The sequence below is a fragment of the Phodopus roborovskii genome, unplaced genomic scaffold (genome assembly GCF_943737965.1).
Source record: "Phodopus roborovskii unplaced genomic scaffold, PHOROB, whole genome shotgun sequence".
Taxonomy (NCBI): domain Eukaryota; kingdom Metazoa; phylum Chordata; class Mammalia; order Rodentia; family Cricetidae; genus Phodopus; species Phodopus roborovskii.
This window is the reverse complement of record NW_026126423.1, coordinates 16,667-43,829: the sequence shown is the minus strand read 5'-3', so window position 1 is coordinate 43,829 and position 27,163 is coordinate 16,667. Positions and strand designations below refer to the sequence as shown.

General features: G+C 40.5%; 2 protein-coding genes and 1 long non-coding RNA gene across 3 annotated transcripts in view; 2 read left to right on the top strand and 1 right to left on the bottom strand.

The window, feature by feature from the left end:
• Mttp (microsomal triglyceride transfer protein) overlaps window positions 1–1,354 on the bottom strand; it is a 39,775-nt gene extending 38,421 nt beyond the window's left edge. Inside the window, exon 1 of the mRNA XM_051185426.1 lies at window positions 1,217–1,354. Within this exon, the coding sequence (XP_051041383.1) occupies window positions 1,217–1,277 (61 nt within the window). The 5' untranslated portion in view covers window positions 1,278–1,354. The remainder of the gene's footprint in view (window positions 1–1,216) is intronic.
• Window positions 1,355–13,811: 12,457 nt separating this feature from the next.
• On the top strand, window positions 13,812–17,877 carry LOC127222949 (uncharacterized). The gene is made up of 3 exons (XR_007834603.1): window positions 13,812–13,832; window positions 16,833–17,036; window positions 17,860–17,877. It is a non-coding gene; the product is annotated as an uncharacterized LOC127222949 (long non-coding RNA).
• A 68-nt stretch (window positions 17,878–17,945) lies between these two features.
• Window positions 17,946–26,959, top strand: Trmt10a (tRNA methyltransferase 10A). The gene is given in 11 exon segments (XM_051185420.1): window positions 17,946–18,020; window positions 19,013–19,063; window positions 19,066–19,083; window positions 20,060–20,134; window positions 22,042–22,191; window positions 23,811–23,838; window positions 23,841–23,888; window positions 23,891–23,914; window positions 25,165–25,308; window positions 25,311–25,504; window positions 26,921–26,959. Coding segments are annotated over 11 exon segments (783 nt in total). The 5' UTR covers window positions 17,946–18,008.
• The last annotated feature ends 204 nt before the right edge of the window (window positions 26,960–27,163 follow it).

The window sequence follows — 27,163 nt, the reverse complement described above, 5'->3', positions numbered from 1 at the left end:
TTACAGAATGGGAATTTAGAAAGAAGCCACAGTAACTACTGTATCACCATCACTTTTCAAAAGTAATCATAATGTGGGGCTCTATAGTATACTGTTTAAATCATAGACAAACAGTAAAACACTGCCTTCTAACAGTTCCAAGTCAAATGTGATTTACAAGTTTTTGTTTTTCGCCTTAGGAAGGGTTGTCTCTTAGACTCTAATGATTTTTGAAAATGCTAAGAACATTTGCTCCAGTTTAAGAGTATATTTGCTCAGGTGAAATAATTGAATTGTAGCCCTCTATATCTTGCTGTAATAACAGCTCTTCCATGTAGAAATTTCATACACACAAAAACTCTCAAGGCAAACTTCACTTTATGATCAAAAGTCACATTTATCCCAAACTTTACAAGTTTATGTGCCTTCAGATCGATTGGTTTTAACAGTATATCTTTTTATGAGCTATAAAAAAGTGGCATCTTTACACAAGGCAACAATCTGAAGGCCGAAGAGTTTATAAACTGGTGGACTCATAGATTACCTATCAATACATTTGAAACCATTCCTTGTGAAATTCTTTCCTCCTGTTTTTTTCTGATATTATCAATTTGTGTGTGTAAAGGTATTTTTGTCTTAAAACAGAAACGGTTAACTAGTAACACTATTTTTAAAGATGTCTTATTTCTTAAATCCATATTATAGAGCTTTATTTTCTTTAATTCACTGAGTTGGATTATTCTATGCCCTTTGAATGCCAGCAGAATTCCAGAATGTTATACCATTTCATTCATAAGGCTTTGGCAGTCAAATGTCTCTCCCCCACCCACCCATCCCCAAATTGGGTACGATTCTTCTTGCTGTCCATTGCTAAGCAACTAGATGTAAATTTCGGAACTGGTTTTTAAATCCTATTTTACAATTCAAATGAAGGCCCTGCATTTTGTGTGTCTGTCAGCAGCAGGTAACAATAGCTCAAATCTTTTTCCAGGAATAACAAACCCAAGCTAGAAACACACTGGTCTAGGGGATGGCGGGCTGAAACAAAAAGGGGCCTCCACTCTTGTAAAACAGAGCCAGAAATTAAATTTTTTCACTTCCACTTATTCACTTACCCCCAAATATTCCAACCTTATATACTTTCCAAAAAATTGTGTACTTAGGCACCACACACACACACACAAACACACACACACACACACACGACTGAAGTTCAGGAGATGGCACACACACTTACCTTTAACAGAGGCAGAGTAGGAGGAGAAGAAGCAGAGGAAAAGGATTGCGAGGAGGATCATGCTGCCTGGCTATCCTCTGCTGCATCCACTCCCCAGGAGTCGCTGAGAAGCCGACTCTTCTGGAGGCAGCCAGCAAGGAAGTGACCCTCCTCAGAATCTGCGACAACTGTTTATCTATAGGGGAAAGGTCAGATTCCAAACTCCAAAATCAGGACCTAAGTTCATGGAAGGGCTGACTATTAATGATTAAACATTGGTGGGCTATAGCTTTTGGTCTTTCACTTTTAAGAAATGTGTTTCATTCAAGAAAGGAAATCAAGGAGGTCTTGAGAGACAAACTAAACCAGTTCATACTCCTTCAGATGCAGAAGCACCGAGGGGCCAAAGAAACAAACAAACAAACAAAAATAAAGCAAACAGAAATCCTGGTTGTGATACTTTCCTGCTCAAGTACAAAATCACCAAAACTAGAACATTAACTGCCTGTTGGAATATCTCCCTGATTACAATAAAAAGAGGGAAGTCCAGTTAGCCCCAACCCCACTGAACCCGACTGAACCAGAACACATCATCTGCTCATTCATCTATTTATTTATTGGCCTTTTCTGAGACAGTTTCCCTTTTGTAGCCTTAGCTGTCCTGGAACTCGCTCTGTGTAGACCAGGCTGGACTCAAAATCACAGAGATCAGCCCTGCCTCTGCCTCCTGTACGCTGGGATTAAATGGGTGGGCTACCACAACCTGACTTATTTTTTAATTTTTATACTAGTCACAAACCATTATAAAAACCACTCTTACCTTTATAACTTTAACTAAGTCAGACCACCACTGATAAAGATAATATTGTATTAGACCTTCTTCTATGCCGGAAATGTGGCTAACTGTTCTAAGACTGTGAAACTACAGAGGCTGGAACAGACCAGGGAGGCCACCATGAATGTGTTAGAAGGACAACTGAAGGCACCAGAGCAGACCTCTGCACCAACAGGGAACACTATTCGGGTCCCCAGACTGGGGACCAGAATCCTGTCTTTTCTGAGTTGGATTTCTTTTCCTTCCTTCCTTCCTTCCTTTCTTCCTTCCTTCCTTCCTTCCTTCTTTCTTTTCTTTTTTTTGGGGGGTGGTGGTGGTGGTGGTGTTCAAGACAGGGTTTCACTGTATAGCTCTGGCTGTCTTGGAACTCACTTTGTAGACCAGGCTGGCCTCAGACTCTCAGAGATATGCCTGCCTGAGTTGCACTTCCAAGAGATTCAGAGGATGAGCTCCAGTTCTCACCATTTTTGCAGCAGAATATTTGTTAGGAAATCTCTTTAAAGCGAACGCCTTTGTATAGTTAAAGGCACACTAGCTGAGTCAGCCAACACTTGCCACTGGTAACTGCCAGAGTCCTGGCAGAAACAGGCGCACTTCTAACATGAAGTGGCATGGTATGTCTGTGGAGGGGAGGCAGACAAAGAAACTCTGGTACCAAGGGTTATTGGAATATCTATGAAAAAGACTCATGGCCATGTTTTACATAGAAAATGGGTTCTCCCCTAACCTGGAGCTTAGGTCTCTTAGACAATTTAGGTAAACGAGATAGCAAGCAATAGGGCTGCAAAAGGAAATGTAAAATTTAAAACCCTCCAAACTGAAACTTTTCCTTTAATGTGCATTTCATATGCAAAACTGAAAGGTGAAAATTAATTTAATCTTCTCTTAAGAGTAGGACTTCATTTATTATTACCAGTTTTCCTGGGGCCAGACAGAAAAGGCATTCTCTCTCTCTCTCTCTCTTTCTCTCTCTCTCTCTCTCTCTCTCTCTCTCTTTCTCTCTCTCTCTCTCTCTCTCACACACACACACAGCTTTACAGGGTACCAGGCATTCATATACAATGAAAGTGCTTGGCACTTCCTTTTTATTTAGTTGCTGTTGTTACCATATTTTTTCTTTTTTTAAATAATAAATCATATTTATTTTCTTTTTGTAATTATTTTTATTTTACATGTCAATCCCAGTTCCCTCTCCCTCCCTCTTACCCTCTCTGCCCTCTCACATGCACCCTGACCACCCTCCCCTCCCCTCCCCCCCACCCCAACTCCATATGTAGGGGAATGCCATCCAGTTGGGGTCAAGTAGATCTGACAGGTCATTTGAAGTAGGGACTGGGACTTCTCTCCTATCTCTAGGTTAAGGCAGTTATCCCTCCATGGGGGATGTGTCTACAAGGTCCTTTTTGTGCACCAGGAATACATCCTGGTTCCAGTGTCTGAGGTCCCTTAGACTGCTCAGTCCTTCTGGCTGAGACCCATATTCAGGGGGGCCTGAGTCAGTCCCATGCTGGATTCCCAGCTATCAGTCTGGGGGGGCCTTTAGCTCCTCCTTGTTCAGGTCAGCTGTCTATGTGTTTCTGCAACCTTGTTACCATAATTTTTAAACATGACACTTTACTGTGGAGACCTGGCTGACCTGGACCTCCAGGGGAAAAACAGAATGGCTTTCCATTCAGTGATCCTCCTGTCTCTATCTCCCCAGGTGCTGGATTTAAACACATGTGCTACAAGGTCTTTCTCGCTTTGCTTTAATTTGAATAGATCTCCAGATGTGTCCACAGTATTAGATAGGTAGATATAAAAGGCCTTCATAGTCACTTATGTTATGCTCACATACGTATGTATTTCAGCCAAGACCTATTTTGAATGTAAGAACTGTCTTGTATTTTCATCTCAGTCACAGTTGCATACATTTACAGCTATCGTAGAGTATGTGGTGTGCGATACGTGTCTCTTTGGGTAAAGTTCTAGTCGTTGTCAGGAGGTTGTATCAGAGTCCAACCAATAAAGAGCATATCACTATTACCTAATCAAGGGAGTGCTGTTTCATTTGAGCATTTGATTTCCACTAGGACGCACAACATTCAGTAATCATTCAACACAAGACATGCAATAGGCTGCTTCTGTTGGTCACAACATCATCCATTTATATTTGGCATATAGTTCTCTTTTTACAAAGACATGGGAGAAGATGTATCATGATTGTTTTGCTGAGATGAACTAAGAAGGGCAAACACTTCCACAGTCACAGAACTTGCCTTGATTGCTCTGTCACACAGAGCAAGCCATGTACAGTATATGTGAGAGACATCTCCTAAACTCACCAGCTGGTTTGCATGGCACATGAAGCAGGAAAGGATGTCAACACAGAACGAAGTAACAAAAGTTGGCCTTAATACTGTACTGTACATTTGGCCATCACAACAGTCACTTCCTTTTGGCTCAGGTTACTTGATTAAAACTACTTTAAGGAACATAGCAATACTTGATTGCTTAAAAAGCAATCTTTGCTTGCTTAAAAAAACATTAAAGTTGGGATTACATAAGAAATTGAATTTTTGAACAATTGATATTGTTATTAATTAAAGAGGATGTTCTTAAATATGACAACTTAATGTGGAAGTTGATAGAACAACTGTTTTTGTGATGGGTACTCCAGGCTGAAAATACACTGATCTGTCCTAGTCAGCACAGAGGGAGACAATACACTAAAATCCCTTCGGTGGTACCCAGCCCTGCCACAATACCATGTTGCCTTGACAAGTGAGGAATGCTTGAAATTAAAGGCAGATTACTGGTTCCAAAGTGCAGTTGTGTTCTGTTGAGTATCATAGATTGTTAGGAGTTAACTTATTTCCCTAGATTAGAAGATAGATGAACTTTAGCCCATTAAAGGTTAAAAGGAAATGAGTTACCCTATTAGATATAGACGTGGCAAGTCAGGATGTAAGATAGCCCTGAGAAGAGAAGTCTATCTGTGTCATCAGAACATTTTGCTCTGTTCTTAGAAAAGAGTGTGACACTGGAGTGAGTGAGGGAGGGACGGGGAGGGAGAGAGGGAGGAAGGGAGGAAGGAAAACTTAGGACACTTTAAATTACTCTTAAAACATCATACTGTTCTAATTTAGTAAGGGACTTAGCATTTTGACAGAATTCTGAGAAACATACTATGTTAAGAACTTGCAACTTGCATACTAAGGTATGTTAGTATATATATATATATATATATATATATATATATATATATATATATATTTTAACAATTATTATTGAAGGTTTTGTTAAAATAGATACTAAATTACTAACTTCAGTGAAAGCAAAATTGAGGCTTAAGTATGAGACATTTGGAAGCTAAGATTAAAAAGTCATTTTTCAAAACAGACTTAAGTAAACATACATAAACACATATAAATATATTTGTCAATAATCAGAAAACCCTTGTGCATCATGCTAATCTGAGAGGACCCTAATAGTATGTCTGGTCACTTAGAACTGGGTTATCAGACAGAAGAGAACTAGTAGAAGAGATTTCAACAGATGAATATAAAGAAGTTAAAAATTTAATTTTGATGAAATAATAAAGAATAACAAAACAATTTCATTGCCCTTTTAAAATATAAACTTCAAGCCTAAATGTTGAGCATAAGTACAAATTTCTTTTAAAGGTCTACATAATATAACTCAATTACATTTAGGCACAATAGGGTAAACAAATGAATTGATTTACAGCAGAATCAGAAGCCGATAGTTTTAAAGCAACCACCAATACATAATATTTAAGAAATATGTATATAATACTTAAGGTATATTAAGATATAAAACACTTAAGATTGGTCAAGTGTGGAAGGACAGAGTGCAGGTAAACGATGGCATTTGGGATAGTGCCTGAAGAATCCCCAAGAACTTTAGAGAGCACATGTTAACCCTGAAGCTGTTGTGAATAGTTGCTGTCCTCCAGTCCTGGAAGGCAGAGGAGCTCCTACAAGAGTACCCCTGGGCTGATATCAAGATGCTGGCATGGTGTACCACTTTCTGAAGACTTCAGGAGAGAATCTATTCCCTTGCTGCTTCCAGCTTTTGGGAGCTGCCTGTGTTCTTTGTCTCGGGGGCCCAGTCTCTACACCTTTAAGATCAGCAGGAGAGGGCCGGATCCTTCAGCCTCAGATCACTCTTGACTTCCTCTTCTGTATGATTCTTCCTCTGTGTAGACAGTTGATTATATCAGGCCTATGTGGATAACCCAACAGGGTCTTTTTTACTTGGTGTCGGTCATCTGATTAGTGACCTAAGTTAACATGGATGCTCTCTGCCGATTAAGGCATGAGCACTTTGGAGGAGCTATTTTTCTTCCTGTCATAGATACAGACCTCAAACAGATTTAAGAGGCTCTGCAAACTCCAAGTAGTACAATACATGCATGCATGCACACAGAGCACAGTGGCTCAAGAACTTCATAATCAAACTGCAGGCTGACAAATAGAAAGGGTGATATGTGATGGGCCAGATAAGAAGGCAGCTCACCCTAAAAGGGGAAGATGAACCAACAATCATGTCATTATCGACACCACCAAAGAATAATGACCCCTTTGAGGGTCCAATGGCCCTTTCACAGGGGTTGCATATCAGATATTTACTTATCATTCATAACAGTAGCAGCATTACAGTTATGAAGTAGCAATGAAATAATTTCATGGCGGGGGATCACAACACAAGGAAACGTATTAAAGGTTCACAGTACTAGGAAAGTTGAGAAACACTGTCTTAGAATGATGTCTTTAATGTGCTGGGTGAATAATATTAATCTGCAGTTGACAACTATCACAGTTATCAGCATAGTGTTCTATACTGTGTAAGTATTTAAATCCTAAACAGAATAAACATGTTTCCAGAAAAAAAGGAAAAAGATCCCTCTAAAAGTTATCTTTAAAAATTCTACTTCAGGCAAGGTATGGTGGCACCCACCTTTAATCCCAGCTCCTTGGAGGCAGAAGCAGGGGATTCTCTGTGCTTTGAAGGCTAGCCTTGTCTACATGGCAAGCTCTAGGCCAGTCAAGGCTACATATGGTAAGACCCCGTCTCAAAAGAAAACCACTTCAGCAGAAAATAGTGACCCTAATCCAAAGTTGGAAACTGAGATAAAGAACAAAGACATTGCCACTCTCTGAGGAAACACACTCTTTAAATGTTAATATTTTATGTAATTGAACTGATCATAAAGTATACAAAAATAACAAAATATGTCACGTCATGATGGGGGAAATGTTCTTCGATATGCTGTGAATATATGTTTCTCTACTAATTGGTTTAATAAAATGCTGATTTGTCAGTAGCCAGGCAGGAAGTGTAGGTGGGGCTACCAGGCAAGGAGAATGCTGGGAAGGAGGAGGCAGAGAGGAGCTGGAGACTCCATGTATCTGCTGAAGAAGAAAGGGGACCTGGCATCACTGGTAAGTCCAAGACCATGTGGAAAATACATAAATGAATAGAAATGGGTTAATAATTAAGTGAGCGAGCCAATAAGAAGCCTAATAGTCAAATTGTTCGTGATTAATATAAGCCTCTGTGTGTTTATTTAGGCCTAAATGGCTGTGGGAACAGGTGGCAAAGAAACTGGGTCTACAACATCATTTTGTGGTACAAGAAAGTTTAGATGTTTATTCAATCACAAGAATCAATTCAGCAAATTGAGGTTCATCAATTCAATATGGAGCCATTTAAAATACCATGCAAGTATCTTCATTCATAGATCTACTGTATTTTGGAAGTAGATTACTAAATAGCTAATACAGGTAAATGAGACAATTTCTTGTTTAAATACAGAGATGTGAACACAAAAAGGTTAAAAGATTATTCACCAAAACCAATACTAACTAGTAATTGTTATACTTATTCATAATTTGTTTTACATATCTGACTTATATTTTCTTACATTCTGTATATCCTAGTCTATTTAAAACTGTGTTTAGATTCATAAAACATAACTACAATAGGTTAAAGATTTCTCATATAGGCTATATCTAATTACATCTAAGGCTAAGGATTTACATCCATACAGTAGATTTAATATTAATAATCAAGTTGTTAGCTAAAAGCCATACTATTCAGATTATACTTGTTATTTTAGATCTTTACTTTTTTGTATATATGCCTGTGCTTGAGTATAATTATCTGTACCACCTGTGCAGGAAACACAGAAGTAACTAGAATTACAGTCATGAGGTACCATGTAAGTGCTGGGAACCCAAACTGGGTCCTCTGCAAGAGTGGAAAATGCTCTCCAATGCTGAGCCATCTCTCCAAGGCCCTAGAGTGTGCTTGCCTTTGGTTAGTCTTTTCCCCTGTTCCAGTGTCCTATCCAGGATACATTATATTTGATTGCCATGTCCCCTTCGGCTCTTCTTGGCGGTGACAATATTGGGGAATTCTCTTTGGTACTCTGTGAAATGTCCTTCAGTTGGAAACTTTGGCTTCTCCAGTAGAAGACCACTTCGTTCAAGATTTGTTTTTATCACATGGTTTGAGATGACTGAAGAGATCTATCAGTGGTATGGTTACTTTGAGTCCGGGACTGACAAGTGGTGTCAAGAGTTCTCCGTGTACAATTATTCGTAACTTTTATCCTCATTCTTTATTCTGGACTCTTTGGAAGAAAGTACGATGCTAAAAAGGGAGCGACATTTCTCTCTAGCAGTGGAGTAGTGACATGAATTAATAGGGTTTCCTTGGCATGCTATTTTGTCTTCTCTTGCCCAATTACTTACTTAATCCCTTACATTAGAATCACAGACTCTACACTTTGAGCTGTAGCCTAATACTACTGTGTTTAGTCTTGCTATAGTTGCTTATTTTTTATTCACTCAGAGTAAAATGTTTGTTTAATCAGAGTTCTTTCAGGGATTTAGGAAGATGGCTTAGTCTGTAATGTATGAAGACCTGAATTCACATCCCCATATAAACTGCCACACACACACACACACACACACACACACACACACTTATGCTGGAGAACTCACAAACACCCACACTCACATATTCATGTGAATACACCCCCCCACCCGGTCCCATACACACTCACATCATGAGTTCTTTCAATTTCACTCTTGTGTTCCTTACATGCCCCACATCGATGTGTTAAGGTTTAGATTTTTTCTTTTCAGTATTCATTGGCTACATGAATGGTAGGTATCCATTTTCTCAGGGTCTTCAATTTCCAGCACAGGAGAACATCTCTGAATTTACTTGGATCTTGAGTTTTCCATCAGTCTTTCAGATTTCCTTCTTTAAGCTCTTTACAGATTTATTAGATTTCTATCTATGGCACAAGATGGGGTTAAGTGTTTTAATTACAAGATAAGACTACATCACTGACACACAGACCAACTGGATTTTGTGTGTTGACGTTTTTGTCCTAAAATTCTGCTATAATTGCTAATGAGTGAAATGAGGATTTAGGAAACCTTTGTCTTTTTATATAGATAGACAATCATGCCATCTGTAATTTCCTTTTCCTTCCTTTTCACTAGCTAGGCCTTTGGGCATGTCATATGCTCACAAGCACTTTTTAATACTCATTCTTTCCTCAACCACTACTTTCTTCAAACTTCTCCTTTCTCAAAGCAGTCCATTTCTTAATTTTCTGTTTTGTTCATATTTTATCTCTGAAATACTGGGTTCATGTCTTACTCCTCTATCTCCGTCATTGTTCACTTTGTACTGCAGCACCTTTAAATGAAATCCAACTATAATCCTTTTGTGTAGTATTCTTAAAAATATTTGCTGTGAGTGAGCCTACCCATGGACCTGGGTAGAGTAATAGCACAACTTCCAGGAGTCAAGTCACCTTCCTCACGAATGTCCTGGAGACTGAATGTAGGTCCTCAGGCTTGGCAGCAAGCATCCTTACTCACTAAAGCCATCTTGCTGGCTGGGCAGTATCTGTATTTTTAAGGAGGGGGGTACCGCTTTTATACTCTTAAGACTACAAATACCTTCTGTTGCTTTAGTAAAATAGCACACATGTACCTGTGTCTTTTTTCTTCCTGCTGTCTGTTCCTGTTCAATTTAGACCCTAGCAGTTTCTCCATGGTGCTGGGCTTAGCTTTAGAACATTACCCCCATATGCAGGTTTTAGCAATTCCACAGTGGCAACTCCACAGCTTCCTGATCATTCTTTTACATTCTCCTTGGATTTGAGTTTGCTAGACCACCTGTTAGTTTTCTTGTTGGTGTCACATAGTATCCCTTACTCTGCAGCAAATGCTCAGCAGTTAGTGGCCCTCCTGTTCCCAGGGCTTTCAGATTCTTTTTTTGCCTTAGATACAGCAGTCTGAGACAGCTAGCCACACCAGATGCTCCACTTGTTTCTATGAGGAGATTCAGGAGGTTCACAAATGTTCCTCCCTATGCATCTTCCCAGCATCTTCAATATTTATGAATTATAAGGTACTTTAAGTTATCGTTGAAGTTTTTCCTCTGTTTTCTAATTCAACCAAAGTGCCAGTAGAAATAAATATAGTGGAGAAGCTATTTCTTCTTTTTAGATACCTTTCAAGTCATGTTTTAGATTGAGTCCATTTGGGCCCTCCAGTCTAAAATTAAAGTATTCACAAGTGTTACTCTGCCCCCCACATATCACTCCCAACTTGCTGAAGAGTACTCAGACTTAAAGCTAACTAAATTTTTAGTGGAATTTTTAGTGAATGCCCAATGTGGCGAAACATATGGAGAAGCTCATAACCACATTTATTACCATGTTTGGTGCCCTAAAATTCTGTTCTATCTGTAGCTTTTTCTCCTACTTTACAATGTGTGGTCCAACTTAAACTGCCTGCCAATTGTCTGAAACTGGTGTACAGATATGACTTATTTAGGCTGCTCAATATTTACTTGTGATTAAATCACATAAACTCTTTCTTTCCATAAATGTTATTGCATACATTTAAGGCATACATGATACTATGGGATAGATATGAATAGTAAAAAGGTTGCTATGGTGAGGCAAATTAACATATTCACAATTTCATAGTTAAGCAACTTTTTCTGTTTCCTTTGTGATGACAGCAGCTAAAACCACTTCCTTAATATGAAAACAGTGTACAGAACAACTCTATGACCAGCAGTCCTCAGGTTACACATTTACTCTCTAGACTGGCTTATCTTACATGTTGACTCACATCTTCCTCCCCTCCCCTGAGCTTCCCCTTCCTCCTAAGTACTGCTTTATCCCCTATTTCTGTATACTTGATTATTTCCCACACATAAGTGAGAAAACAAAATATTTTAGCTTACTTGATAGCACAAGGTCTTCTAAGCTCATTTACAAGTAGGCAGATGGCAAGATCTTGTTTTTCCATGGCTAATAGCTTATTGTATATATTTACCAGTTTCTTACTCCATTCATTTGCTAACTCAGACAGATATTAGTTTCCCTATTTTGATGATGGGGATTGCTGCAAGGAACATAGCAGTGCATGTATCTAAGAGGCAGTGATATGATTTTCTCAGTTTTCTGTATGTAATTCTATTTTTAACTTCTCTAGAAACCCTTGTACTATTTTCTATCATGGTTCCTCAGTATTTTACAAAGCAAAGCAGTGTCAATACCTACAAACCAGACTTCACACAAATTCAACTTCTGACTGCTCTTTCAAAACTTGAGGTCTGCTATCATTGGGGCCATATTGCCACTTGGAGCTTGTACTCTGATTAAAAAGGAAACACCCTCCAGGCTTCCCTGCAGGTGACTTCTCTCTCCTTTGTTACATTCCTGATTCTACAGATACAGTAGGCTCATGACCTGCAGAAACTTCTTCTAGCCGCTCAAAGTTCAAACATCGCACTATTGGGTCTTAAGTCTGTTTCTATTTAGATGTCTGCAGATCCCCCGCATTCCACAAATATTCAAATCCAAGCTTGCTAATTTTTTTAAAGTCCAATTTCCTTTTAGTGTTCTCTAAATGGTTCAGTTAATGGAAGTGTCTTTCTAGCATTGTTCAAATTAGAAGCATCTTTAAAAGTCAGCTTTCTTCTCTCTTCCTTACTCTACCCATTGCTTTTCACTGTGTAAAACCAGCATCATGTTTTGGTCTTTGCTTTTCACTGTTCCCAGTGTTGTAAATTCTTTATATTTCGAAACTGCTGACTTTCCAAGATGGAGCAAAATCGTAAGATCTCTGAAACCATGTGCTCACTTGTTCCTTTATATCTGTAGGCATCTTGAGTATGTATTCATTTCTGGAGCCCCTATTCCTTTAGGACAGAAATAACCATTTAGTCATCATTGCATAAAATCCCAGGACAAATTCATGACTGTTAAATGTGTTAAACATGAGTCTCATAAATCAATGACTGCTTCATGCCACATGACCTTGCCTTAAAAACATTTTATATGCTTCTGTCTTTCTGCAAGTACTTTTCTCTTTTTTTTCCAAATACTTCCGATTGATCCTTCAACTACAAGATCAAATAACTCAGTCAAAATTTGCCATCATTAAAATGGGGACTTTCTCATAACTTAAACAAAACAAAATAAAAACAACAACAACCACCTCTTTTAAATATCGAGGGTGCTAGGCACTACCTCTAAAACTGTATCATTATTTATAAAGCAGATCCCATGGGGCAACTGAACAGCTGCTGAAAGATTTGGCACACTACTATGCCAGCCTGAATTTAATGACCTACATGTGAAGGGCTCCATATCCAATTACTAATCCTTCCTCAGCTACTCTCTGCCCTGATATGGAGGTAGCTGAAAAAAGATGTCCTACTAACAGATCACAAATGGATCCAGTTTGTGCCAATGCTCAGTTAACAGAAATCTTTTAGACTTGAGAGATCCACAACAGAATCCTGGCCCACACCCCAAATACAACTGGAGATTTTAAGGAAGGGCTTCAGTTTTGCCACTAAATTCAGAGACGTTTGAGTTCATCTAAGAGGCTGTAACCATGTCCAAAGATCAAGCATAAAGAAAACTCCACACCTTGTACCTTTCAATATTGAAAGGGGACGAGTTCTATTAAAAAGTTGAAAATAGTTTTTAATTTCCAAATTCTACAATAGTCATCAATCAAAAAACGGCAAATTAATTTTAAAAAAGGTCAATCTACATAAGTGCTTAATTTTTCCCCCGCGGTTGACTTGGTCTATATTTAGCCAAAAGATTATATAAGGTCAAGTATTACAAACGATGAAATATCACTGGTGTTTTGCAAAATAGCATAGAAAAACCTCCAAAGAATGGATTATACAGCTTATGTTTTTACTAAGGATATAAAAAAATATAAACCTTAAAACTCCCAACTTCAACGCATTTTACTAATAACTTCACTTAGGAAAAAAACAATGTGATGTCAGTAGCTTTTGCCTATATAAATCAGAAATCATCTGGGCAATAGGTCATGTTCTCAACACCGAGAAGAGCGCTTCGTCTGTTTCGTATTTTAATTTCTATACGTAGGGCTTTACTCTCTTGCGACGCGAGCATATACGTAAATTAACGCCTGTGAGTACAAATTCAGGTCTCGCTAGGGGAGAACACCTCGTGGTAGCCGCCACTTCCCCAACAAAATCTAGGTCTTGGCCCCGCCCCCAAAGCTCCGCCCCTCTCCCCAACCTAGGAGTTTGTAATCGGCGCCTTTAGATGACGTCATCCGCAAGTGCCGTAACCAGGCGTGCAACCACCGCCTCTGCCTCTGGGAGTTGAAGTTTCTGGAGGAGGACCGGACGCGTGGAGCGGTGGGCACTTCAGAAAGGCTTTCTGACCGCACCCTGGCGTTCCCCCATCGGCCCCGCGGCTTGGTAAATATGGCACTGCGGCTGTCGCGCGGCTGCTCTTTGCTGTCCTTTCGGATGCTAAAGGAACGCGCACCGTGCCGCCGGCCGCTGCCATCGGGGCTTCCGGGGGGAGAGGGCAGAGCCTGGGAAGTAGTTGCCTGTTCTGCAAGGAAGTGACGTCAGGTGGCGCGTCCCCCCGCCCCGCCCCCACGGCCTTCCTTGCGGCGTCCTGATTGGCCAGCTGGGGCCGCGTTCTCGGACGCACAGCAAGCTCGGGGCGGGCACGGCGGGCGTGTGTCTGCGCGTGCGCGTGCCCTGGACCGCGCGGCTCTCCAGGTTTCTGTTGTTGGTGGGGGCCGGGGCCGGAAGTGTGACAGGAAGAGGAATGCGGGGTCGCAGGGCCGCCCGTCGCGGTGCTGCTGCTTTGTTGAGGGAGCGGGCAGGGCGCCTTCCTCTTCCCCGCGCCCCCGGCGGTCGGATGGAGGGAGCCGAGGGGCAGTTGCTGCAGCTGCGGCTGAGCCTCGTGGTGAGCCGAGGACGAGTCTTAAGATCCAGCTGCTGCCAGACGTCACCGACACACTTGGTGTTTAAAGTGTGGCCGCTTGTCTAGCAGCATAGTCTTCCCTGCTACCGCGGCACTGACCAACGCGTTAAAACACAGTTAGAAAAGAAAGAAACACACACACACACACACACACAGACACACACACACCCCAGAAAAGGACCCGGTTACCGCAGGCCATTTGGCTCCTTCCTGCAGGCACTGCCACTTGGCAGTTCCCGAAAAGAAAACCTTACAACCACACCAGGGCTGTTTTATTTTAGCCGGCGTGATGACAGCTCTGGTTTTTGTCTTTGGCCTTCGACGATGTATGCTCTCTCCACACCCTTAGTCATCATTCAGTTCTGAGTTTTATAACCCCATCTGATAACCTATATCCATGAATTAGCCATCCATTTTTTTTTTAATTGTGCTACAGTAAAATCCCACACGTTCGTTCTAGATTTTCTTAAAAAAAAAAAAATGTTCTTAAATACTTGCTTGAGTGGGCTTACTGAATGAAAATGTACCCTGAGCATCGCTGCGGGTCAGGGTGGAGTTCCCAGACTCTGCCATCGAGACGTACGTCATGACCCAAACTAAAAGTATGCTCAAAAGTGCCGTGTTTTGCATAACAGATAACTGCGGTAAATTCGTGTACAGTGTGTTTATGGTACGGTAGACGGTCGGGAGGAAGCTGTCTTGGTAAAGTCTAGCCAAAATAAGATAGCCCGCTAGTATTTTATCTGCATTTCACGTATACTTGCTTCAGTATGTCTGGCTTACTTAATTAAAGCGTAGAAAACTCACCCAGCACAGTGTTTTGAGAATCGCTAAAGTAAATTCGTGTTTCTTTATTTTTGATAGGCTGTTCAGAAATGTCACTATTCTGTGATAGGTCAAATTAAATTTAACTTGAAACATTTAAATGTGAAAGACAGGCTCCCCCTGGTGTAGGTGAGTCGTAAAACGTGGCTTTTGTAATTCTCACAGTATAGCTCAACATCGTGGAGGTTTATTTAACTACACACAGAACTACTGAAAAATATTGCCACGGATAAACAGAAATTCCTTTCATAAAATGTTTTCTTGTGTATTCTAGTTTTGCTTTTCACTTTTCATGTTTAATGAGTCTTGTTTCTTCCATTATCCCTATACATTTTTTTATTTAATACCTTCAGAGCTGACTGTCAACAGTGTGCAATCTGCACGGTCCCTTCAGAATCCCTCACCCCCAAGGTTTTCAGTTACTGGGAAGGGTTGCTGTTAGAACTGGGTTTGAGCCATACTGTATTCAGCTTTCTTTTGATCAGCAAGTTCAGTTCTACCTACTATGGATAGAGATGCATGTGGTTAGACTTAAATGGAGATTTATTTCAGCCAACCCAAAGAATTTCACAGACTGATTACAGAATTAATTTTTATATTTTGCTCTAATCCACCTAAAGTGTTTACAGATATACAATGACATTTGTTGAAAAGAAAATTTGTGTGTATCATTCAAGTTATAAAATTTCAATGAACAAAAGTTGAAGATGTGTGTATATGTGCACTTTTAAAATTAATTTGATATAATATGAATATTAGTATTTGTTTTAATACTCAGATTTAAAATATAGTCCCCTTTATTAATAAGTAATTTGGAAATAGTATTTTTACTGGCTGCTTAATATATGTAACTGACCTTATAGAGTATACATAATTGATGTTATAGAGGAATCATAATTTATTGACTCTCTTTGCTGACATTGCCGACACTCAAGTAAATTCTGACTTTTCACAGTTAAAAGTAATGCTAGAATGAATGCAAATTTTAGTGTATATTTCTGATTCAGGGAATTGCGTTCTAAGAAAATAAATTACTAGGTCAGATGTGTCCCAGTTTTTGCTGTGATAAAACACTGACCAAAGGCAAGCTAAGGAAGGAGTCACTGGCTTATGCTTGTAGCTCACAATTCATCACTGAGGGAAGTCATGACAGACTCAGGCAGACATTGTTGGCTTACTCCAATGCTTACGCTTAGTTAGCGTTTTATATGGCCCAGGACCACTTGCCTAGGGATGGCACTTCCCACAGTGGGCTGGCCTCTTCCATATCAATAAACAGTCTGGACAGTTCTTCATAGATGTGGTCCCAGACTAACATCATCTGGCAGTTCCTCCATTGAGCTTCCTCACATAACCCCTGGCTATCAGTGTGACAGCTGAAGCTAATTAGGACAGTATCAGTGTATTACAACTCTCAGAAGATAACTTGCCTTCTGGAAAACTGTATGACAATGTGTAATCACCATTTCTTTAGTCCTTAATTCATGTTAAGTGAAAGTCAAAGATCTTTGCCATACATGGAATTAACTGTCTAAATTTGTATTTTTATTATAGACAGAGTTTAACATTTGTTGGCATCTATTGGCCATTCGGGTCATTTTTGCTTTGTGTCTGTAAATTATGTGTTCATGTAAAAAAAAAATGTTGCTCTCTAGATTTTCAGAAACAACCAACATGTCGTCTGAGATGCTGCCAGTGTGTCTTGCGACTCCTAATGTGGGAAGAGAGCCAGGTGTAAGTGATGGTGAAGAGGATGGGCAGAAGCCAAGCTTAGATGCAGGGACTGAGCCAATATCTAAGCGGCAGATGAAGAAGCTGATGAAGCAGAAGCAGTGGGAAGAACAGCGAGAACTTCGGAAGTGCGTACTTCAGAGCATGCTACATCCTACTCAGGGATGGGATATCCTCTTAATAGCTGTCTTCCTTACAACTGGTTAGGAAAAAATAAGCTTAGGCATGCTATTAGCTATTAGCTAACACTGAGTTTCTGTTAAAACCACAAATTGTGACTTTGCTTTTTGCAGTACTAATAATGTTAGGCTCAGCATCTTTTTCTCCCCCTAACGCTGCCTGACTAGCAGGACACCTGTTGCAACAGCTGAGACAAGGGAGCTGGTATCAGTGTCCTAGATACGGGATAAAACAACAACACAGGAAGGTCAAACATTGCCCTGACAAGGATGTGGCTAAAACAGGTTTTCATGAAAGCATTTAGGCTACAGCCATGTCTAATGCCAAGATTTAGAAGAGGTTAGAAAAACGTTGGGTTTTTATTTCTGTTCTTTTAGTAAATTTAGTGAAATTTTCTTTTAGTGTTGTCAATGATTATTGAACTAGAAAATCATTTAAGGGATGAGTTATGAAAGTAAAATTCTTTATAACTCTTTTAAGTTTTTCTTAGGCATAGTATAGTATCAGTAATGATACTACTGAATAATATATTCAGTTATTCATTAAAGAAGCTTTATATTATCTTTGCAAAGTCATTTCCTCTATGTGTAAAGTTATTGCAGGAGTAAATAAAGTTGTTGCTGTCTGACCCTTTTCTATCCACAGAAGAGACATGCTTTCATAGAACCATGACTGTTTACAAACATAGTTGGTTTTTTCCTTTTGTTTAATTAGAAATCTTGGGAATGTCTAAATACAGAAATAACAAAACGTTTTGTTTACTAATTTTAGGGAAAAACGAAAAGAAAGCGCAAGAGAAAGAAATTAGAACGACAGTGTCAGCTGGAATCTAGTTCAGATGGGAGCGACAGAAACGCATCCGAAGACATGGTGTCCATAGCAGCCTCCGCCTTATCATCGACTGCAGTTTTGACGATTTGATGGTGTTAAAGGTATCACGAGGTCCCTGTGTGTGAACTAGGTTAAATCCCTCTTATTCTCATATCTAGTATTATGGATAGTATTTATATAGTTTTTCAAAATCTCTGCTCCCAAATTAAGTCCTATAATAAGTATATGCATATTTACATATATGTTTGCATATGCATAGATAGACACCATTAATTAGATAGTAAAACTTGTAACTACATGTTAGTCCTAAAGACCTATGGAGTCACTGTGACGGCACATGTCTGTAATCCTATCACATGGGAAATGGATGCAGGAGGATCTCAGAGTTTTAGGCCAGCCCATTTGAGGCAAGCCTGGACTACTCAGTGAGATCCCTTTCAAAATTTGTTTTCAGAACGTCTGTGGCACGACTGGAGATATGAGATGGCTCAGCAGTTAGGAACACCTGCTGGTCTTCCAGAGACCCGGGTTTGGGTCCTAGCAGCCACGTGGCCAGAGGCACTGCCCAGCATGGTGCACAGACGTATATCCAGGCATGCAAACACGCACAAGTGTTGTTTTAAATCTTGCATTTTACCAGTGCCACTGGGGTAAAGTGTAGAAATAGCATTTTTCTGAAAAGGTTTTGTTGTTTTCCATTTAGACAGCGTCAGCTAGCATTTTGAATAGACTTTAAAGGACAAAAGGACAGCTGAGTTATGGAACATTAACTTCCAGTTGTTCTGTCAGTATGTAGGAAAATCAAGTGAATATTATCACAACAGTCATAGTTTGAGACAGGGTTTCTCTTTGTAACCTGGCTGTTCTGGAACTCACTCTGTAGATCAGGCTGGCCTTAGACTCACAGAGATCCTCCTGCCTCTGCCTCCCAAGTGCTGGAATTAAAGGCATGCACCACCTCCCTGGCTGTCCTTACATTTTAAAGGAAATATTTTTGCCTACCTAGCTATTCCTTCTCTTTGTTCTATTCCTGTAACACCACAGAATAGCCTTAGGTGACTTTGATAACTTTTTAAGTTGTGCTATTTTATAGGATATTAAGAAGCTTCATAAGCAGATTCAACGATGTTACGCAGAAAACCCGTGCGGCGTCACCCTGTGCAGGTGTGTGTGAAGGGGTTAGAGGAAACTCAGCTTTCTTCCCCATCTCCCATGACGAGGCATGGATTGTTGTCCTTAGCTGGGAGTCTTAGAGGTTTCTTGTGTCATGCTTATTTGATCTTTTTTTTTTCTACAAAAATATTTTGAACATGAGTCTTGTGCATTTTCAGTGACTGTCCACCGCTGTGTAGATGGGCGTCTTTGATTTAGGACATGTGCATATCTTCACACCAGGTCTCAGCTTCTGACTCCTTCCAGCCACGGGAAGTGGGAAAGGAGGGTTCTAGGCTGCCCTGTTCCGATGTGTACAACAAGGCCTCTTAGCTGTGGGTCTGTTTTACATTTCCTTTGACAGTTCTGAAAAGGATTTCTTAAATTTAGTTGAGAGTAATTGTGGAGACTAGTTGGCTGCTGCTGTGACTCCTACCTCAGACGGGAAGAACCAAGAACTTCCCACATGTGCTGTGCTTAGATGTGTGTCTTACCATGTGGAGCAGTATGGACTGTGTTTTCATATAATTCTGTACCTGCTTCAGTGATAGCCTTACATATATATTACATATATGTAATTATATATACATATACATTTACATATATATATACACACACACACTTTTCAAGGTCTTCAGCTTGATACAGCTGTAAAGTGGGGGTCAGGAAAGGCTCCACAGCAGCAAAAATAGCAACAATAATTAATAGTGGCGGGCCCTTCCTCCCAGGAGGGGGATGAGAACCCGAGGAAAGGGCAGTGAGTTTGCAGCATGATCTTCAATGGCAGACAGAGGGAGGAAAATGTGGGTGGATGCCACAGCCACTGGGTTAGCACATGCCCTTTCTACCACCTAGTACAGGGTTGCTCAGGGTTGGTAACAGTTCTTTTTCTTAATCACTGGTCATCAGATGAATGACGAGGGAAGTAAAATACTCAGAAATAAACTGATTGTTTTCCTTCTTTTTCTCTGCTTACCTTGCTCATCAGTTTTATTTGACAAGCCATGGAGGGTCAGCTGAAGAAGAACATGAATGAAACGACAAAGGATGGGTCAACTGGAAGGTAGTACAGCAGTCCACTCTCGTGACACTCAAGTACCTCTAAGCTCCTGGAAGGCCTCTTTATTTTACCTAAGCTCTCAGTAATGGTGTGCACTAAGCCTGTGTGTCAGTGCACCCATGTTTATAGAGGTGTGCACCAAGCCTGTGTGTCAGTGCACCCATGTCTCAGAGGTGTGCACCAAGCCTGTGTGTCATTACATCCATGTCTAGAGAGTGTGCACCAAGCCTGTGTGTCAGTGCACCCATGTTTATAGAGTGTGTGCACCAAGCCTGTGTGTCATTACATCCACGTCTAGAGGTGTGCACCAAGCCTGTGTGTCATTACATCCATGTCTAGAGGTGTGCACCAAGCCTGTGTCATTACATCCACGTCTAGAGGTGTGCACCAAGCCTGTGTGTCATTACATCCATGTCTAGAGTTCCATGGGGAGAAGCTAAAGAACAGAATGAGATGTCTGCTCATTTGCGTTTACTCTCCTAAGTCTTGTCTGCTATTAAAACCACTTCTATATAATAGAAATACCCAAAAGTCTCTCTAGAATTTGAAAAGTGTCTCTACATGTAAATCCGTGCTGCTCATTTTGTGAGCAGTAGACAAACATGAACTCTTGAGAGGTGAAAATCTGGATCGTGAGTTGACATGTGCTGTAAGTGTGAGGTACATGCAGAATCAGAAAGTGGGGGTGGGATATAACATAGACATGTTATGTTAATATGTTGAAGGTAACTTATCCATGTTTAATTTTTAGTGTGGCTTCTAGAGGAGATTTAAATTCTCTGTGATGTACACTTTCCCTATTTTAGGTTTTTGTAAAGATGGCTGGGTACTCTTCTGTTCTGAGGAGTGCTATGTTCTGCTTGTGTGTGTTTGCTTTCAGCTTTCTCTTCTGGTACCTTCTGATCTAATAGCTGCTTTCAATAAAAGCCTGTCATACAGACATTTACAAGAAGATTATCCTTAGCAAGTCTTTAGATTCATGTCTTTTTTCCTAAGAAATAATGACTATAATAGACCAGCATACTTTATAGTTCAAGTCTTGCCAAGCTTATTATGTACACCCTCACTTTTCTAGAGAAATACAGATTTAGTGACTTCAGGTTACTCAGATACCTCTTGAAGCCACTACTAAGTATAGGAACACATTTATAGCATACTGTTTTCCAGAAAAGTAATTATATTAATCAGTAGCATACAATGTTAAATGTCTGCTTCACTTGATTTTCTTTAAAATTATTGTGTAAAAGTCAGGGGAGTGGTAACATCATTCAAGCAATTAATGTAACTTGAAAAATCTGGGCTGCCAGCTCTCACTCAGCCTTGTGTCTCTGAATTGATAATTTTGGTAAAGAAGCTTCCAAGTTTGTCTCCTTGTAGAAACAGACGCATTCAATTAATTAAATTGACAAGCAGTTTTGATGATTGACATAGGGAGATGTAATTAGAAAAGGCATTTCTTGTCTGGAAAATGGTGTGATCAAGACAGCAGGAAAATTACATTTTTATTTTTTATTTTGGGATCCGAGATAAAATGAGAAAGATAGTCTAGTGCCATATTCACACGAAAGAGTTCCCTAAGTTAAGGGGAGTTTGTTTGGTGTTAACCCTCCAGAAAAGGGCTGAATAACAACAAGTGAGATTTTAGGAACTTAGCTTGTCATCGTGTGTGGAATTAGATTAGGGACTGAGGCTCCAACCAAGGAAATAAGGTTAGTAGAGTATGTCAGTGACTGAGCTATGAGGGGAAGGGAATTGGTTATGGATTTTAAGCACTGTTCTAACAATAGCCTCTCAGGCTTTACTCCAGATGGTTTTTAGAGAGGTTTCTTTTGGGAAAAGAGGATAATCATGTTTAGCTAGTGTTCACAGTGTCCTGCTAATTAATACGCATCCTCCTTTTGTTTTTAAAGGATATCCACATCCAGTCAGAGCACTATAGTGAACTCATAAAAAAAGAAGACCTGGTTTATCTGACATCAGACTCTCCTAATGTACTGAAGGACTTAGATGAATCAAAGGCCTATGTGATTGGAGGCTTAGTGGACCACAACCATCACAAGGTACTGTGCTCTCTGCCCTGCCTAAACCTGTGTTTCGGGTAGTGAGGAAGTCCTCAGGATGATGGTCTTTCTTGAGCACCTGTGACTGTGGTGGTAACCCTCCCTGCAGCCCTGGGAGAGACCAGGGCAGTTTTTTCTATACTTCACACACAGTTTTGGGTACTAAGAAATTGAACCTAAAGTCAACCGTGTTGGTTGGCAAAGCAGATTCTGGAAATGACCAGATTGCTGCAGAGTCTATATGCCTAAGCTGTGTGTGCTGTGTTGCTGAGGGCTCTGATGCTAAGGAATTGCTAAGCCACTGAAGCTTATACCAATCTTTAAGAAATAGGTTTCATTTTTGTTTTATGTGTATGAGTGTTTTGCCTGCATGTGTCTTCGCTTTGCTTGCCTGGTGCCCTTGAAGGTCAGAAAGTGATGTCAGGACCTCGGGAACTGGAGTTACAGAGCAGTTGCGAGCCACCTGCCATGGATGCTGGGAGAGTGAGCCCAGCGGTCTGCAAGAGCGGTGCTGTTAACCACCGAGTCCATGCCAGCTCTATAGCAGTTTTTAAATACGTGATTATCAAATTAGTTTTTCTCTCCATTTTTTTCTCACCTTATGTTTTATGTATAAAACGTTACAGAACTCCCACTTAATGAAGAAAACATTTTTGTGTACTTTGCAACATGCTCAGTTCATCCTATTTTTCTGAAGAAAAAGTATTATTTCTAAGTAAAGAAATATTGTCAGCACAGTATATGAAGGAGTTGTGTGTTCTTCTGCAGCAGTATGTACGTAGAATTTCTACCATGTCACAGGTGAGCACATCAGCCTGGCCAGCAGTGGCTGCATGGCTGTGGCACACCAAGCTGCACTACAGCAGAGAAACTGGACTTGTTTTTGTAAAACTGTGATCTTGAAGGGGCCAGGTGTGGCTAGCCATGAGCTGAGCAACTCATGACAGTGAAGGAACCTTCTCGTCAACCTTTCTGTTGTTCTCAGTGGGAAATTCTAGCTTATATGCACAAACATATTGTCTGCTCAAGTTGTGTCTCTTTCTCTAATAAAATAGTTTTTTTCCCAAAGCCCCTAGCTCCTCTCTATCTCTTGTCTCCCTGATACACTAAGTACTTGTTGAGAGATTCAGTTTACATTTCCTGGATGGCCCTTCTGGGTGCTTTTATCTGGGATAGACATAGACTTCAAGCATTTCCAAGTTTGAGAAAAGATAGAATTCTTATCTGATTTGTAGTTATTGAAAGCCAAAAATAAAATATAAGGACCACTGAAATACTTTTCAATCTGGATTTCATCCCATTGCCATTTGTGTGCCTTTGTCTATTTCGATCTCACAGAAAGAGTGATGGTTTCTCTCTGAATTCAGCTGGAGAGTTTAACACTATGAGAAATGGGGTGGGGGAGGGAAGAGAATAATCAGAAAACATCTGCTGCAATTCTTTGTTCTGCCACCTAGAGGCTTCCTAACTGCTGGGAAGGCAGTTTTCACCTCTGGGAAGTGAGGTGTACACAGGGCTGGATGTTCTCTCTCTGCCTGACTTAGAGCACACGTTCCAGATAACATTAGACCTACACTCTCATCGACTGTACATCTAAACCCCGTTGTCTTTATTTTCAGGGTCTCACACTTAAGCAAGCATCCAGTTACGAATTGAGCATGCACAGCTCCCTCTTGCAGATTTTGTGAAGATGAACAGTGTAAAGTCCTGGCAGTTAACCACGGTAAGCTATGGAGGTGACTGAGGTGTCCCTGAGTGGCGGACACCAAAAGAGACAGTACATTCAGACTCGGACAGATAGAAGAGAGAAGCCGTTTGTTTATTAGAACAAGAGTGAGTCTCTAGACAGTTCTGAGAATCTACAAGACCTATAAAGACAACTCTGTAATCTCGAACTCGAAGAGACTTTTTTGCTCAACTTGTGGCGTGTTTCCTCCCAGTTCTTTTCCTGTGATGAATCTGGGGGACCCTCCTTCATTTCATCAGAGTTTTCATGGGATTGATTATTAGTGACTATGTGATATTACAGCCTCTAAATAATCATTTAGTCATTTCCCCATTATATATATATATGTATATATATATGTATATGTATATTTCCATCATGAATAACATTGTGATACAACTCTGCTTTATAATTAGAAGGTTTTGAGAGGGGTTTCACTGTATAGATTAGGCTGGTCTTAGAGAAATCCACCTGCCTCTGCTTCCATCCCTGAATATTGAGATAAAAGCCATGTGTCATCAAGCCACCCCATCTTTAAATTTTGTAAAGATTTGTTTCTATTCTCTGTGTATGAGTGTTTCGTCTGCATGTATGTATCTATACCAAATGCCTGTCTGGTGCTTGTGGAGTCCAGAAGAGGGAATTGGATCCCCTGGAACTGGAGTTATGGCAGTTATAAACAGCTGTGTGGGTATTAGGAACTGAACCCCTGTCCTCTGTAAGGAACAATTTTTAGTCAGTGCACAACAACTTATGTAATCTAAGTTCTTTGTGTATAGCAGGCTTTATGGGGTAAGAGAAATTAAATTAAATTACTTATTCAAGGAACAAATATCTTCAAAAACCTTTGATACCTTTTGTACTTTTGTACAAAGTTATCAGAGATAGCCCTCCCACAGTGTGGTGGACCTAGGGACAGTATGATATCCTTTTCTGCTAATGTGAAAGTAGAAGACAAGAAGCAGGCAGAAGGCTCATTCGGTGGTTCTTCCCCATAGGGAAGGGCGAGGAAGTGAGCTGAATGCTAACCATGGGGCTTAGGGAGAAAAAGATGGAAAGAACATAAAGACTTGAGAGCCATGGGGCAGTTCATCCCTGATAGCCAAGGGGAGGAGGGGTAAGAACTTTGCAGTAATTAGGACAAATCAGGACAGGGGCCACAGTGCAGTAATTAGGACAAATCAGGGCAGGGGCCACAGTCTAAGACAGCATGCAGCATCGTGGTGACCCATTTGTCTGTGTCGCAGTGTTTGAGATTATCCTGGAGTTCTTGGAAACAAGAGACTGGCAAGAGGCGTTCTTTACCATCTTACCCCAACGGAAAGGAGCTGTTCCTGCACACAAAGCCAGTGGAAAACTCTCCTCAGGGGACCAGCAGCCCCGGCCAGAAGCGGGGGCAGTTCCAGCGAGGGAGAGCAGTCCAAGAATGACCCCGACTCACCACAGAGAGAAGAGCAGGGCCAGCAGAGCAACCAGCCCGGTGTCCTCAGTGAGTCCGTCCACAGTGACCAACCTTCCCTAGCTGTCCTTCCACTGAAGGAGCGCCCAGACAGTGGCTCGTCACAGAACACTCAGACTACAAGGAAGGTGATTTTCTCTCATCTCTGTTGTGGGGTTTTAAATCGTGTCAAAAGTTAAATGATAATGAAAAACCCTTTAAGCACCAAGAAAGGATTATTTGGTTTTGTGTAGGAAGGCCTAAAGGTATGATTTCAAAATTGTTTTTAAACCTCAAGTCAGAGTCATGGAGAATGTTACCGTATTAGCAGGCCTTCATTCTCCTCCCCTTCACTGGAGTGTATTTGTCAGGATGTGCCTTCTGACCTCTTAGCTTTGTTCTTTTATGTTCCTATCAGTGTCTGTCTGTTTGGTCTGATCCTGTTTGGTGGACCGGATGTTCATGAATGTTCTGGTGTCTACTAGAATGTTGAACTTGGGAGGCTGCCCTTATACCTGTAGCTTTTGTGTTCAGCAGAGTTCTTTCTAAGAAATATTTATTTCTGGAAAGGCACTAGTTGTTTGCTGGGCATAGCAATTTCCTTTGGATAGTGGAGCCCCGTTCCCTGTGCCTACGCTTTGAGTGTCTTCTCATACTTCCCTGAAATAATCACAAGAATAACCTTAATCCCTTAATGACAATAATAATTTAATTACCCAAATTAAAGTTTTGCGTTGGCTGGACTATTCCACAGTGTTATTCTTGAAGGATCAATTTGTCTTTACCCCAGTTTAAAGTAAAAACATCTATCCTTTCTATATTTTTCATATATATATAACATATATCTCCATATGTTAGCTTTCAATGTGAATATTGTACATCTCCCTTCTACTCTAGTATCCCAACTCATGTAAATGTGTGTTTCTGTAAATAACATAGGCATGTAGGAAAATGTACATGTAATAATGTTTACATCTGTCCACATCTCATTTAGCTCTCACATTTTAGTTCATGGTTACAGGGCTGATGTGTATTATTGTGGAATGATTATGCTGAATGCACTAATGCCCAAATCCAAAATTGAACAGTGGTTTACAAGGGAAGACTGCATGGCAATTACAGGGAAGCTCACACAGAGCAAATGCCCTGTCACCAGTTTAGTGGATTCCAGCAGCTCCTGCTCCCTGTGACACAACCTGTGTATTATGTTGTGTGTGTGTGCTAACATCACACTTAGATATTAGATTAAATGTTGATGTTCAATGTCTCTTTCTGTTGCTTTATTCTCAGCTACCTAATGTAGCTAGTTGTTTCAAAGTCTACAAACAGTGGATGTAAACAGCCACACTACAGTTCTAAAAGAATAAAGTTCATGTTGCTGTACTTGTCCAAGTCTCAGATTTTTGTGAGATGTTCCCCATGTGCTATGTGTGAGCACTTGGTCTCCAGCTTGTGGCTGTTTTGGAGGTTGTGGGAACTTTGGGAGGTGAAGCATGTCACTGCGCGTTGGATTTGAGGGGCTTATAACCCACTTCTGCTCCTTGTTGGTTGTTCTTTTTGTGCAGGTAGATGAGATCAGTGCCCCCAACTGCCAGGCCAGTTAGGCCTGCTCTTCCCTGGGTTTTCTCAAGCATTCTGCCATGCAACAGAAAAGTAAGCTAATACAGTGCCTTCCACTTACTTTCTATGAAATAGAATCCTATGTAATTATGGAAGTGGAGGAAATTATGTCAATACTGTAGTGACATATTATTTATGATTTATTAAAAAGCTTACTATGAGGATTCAGAAAAGAAAAGTCAGCCACA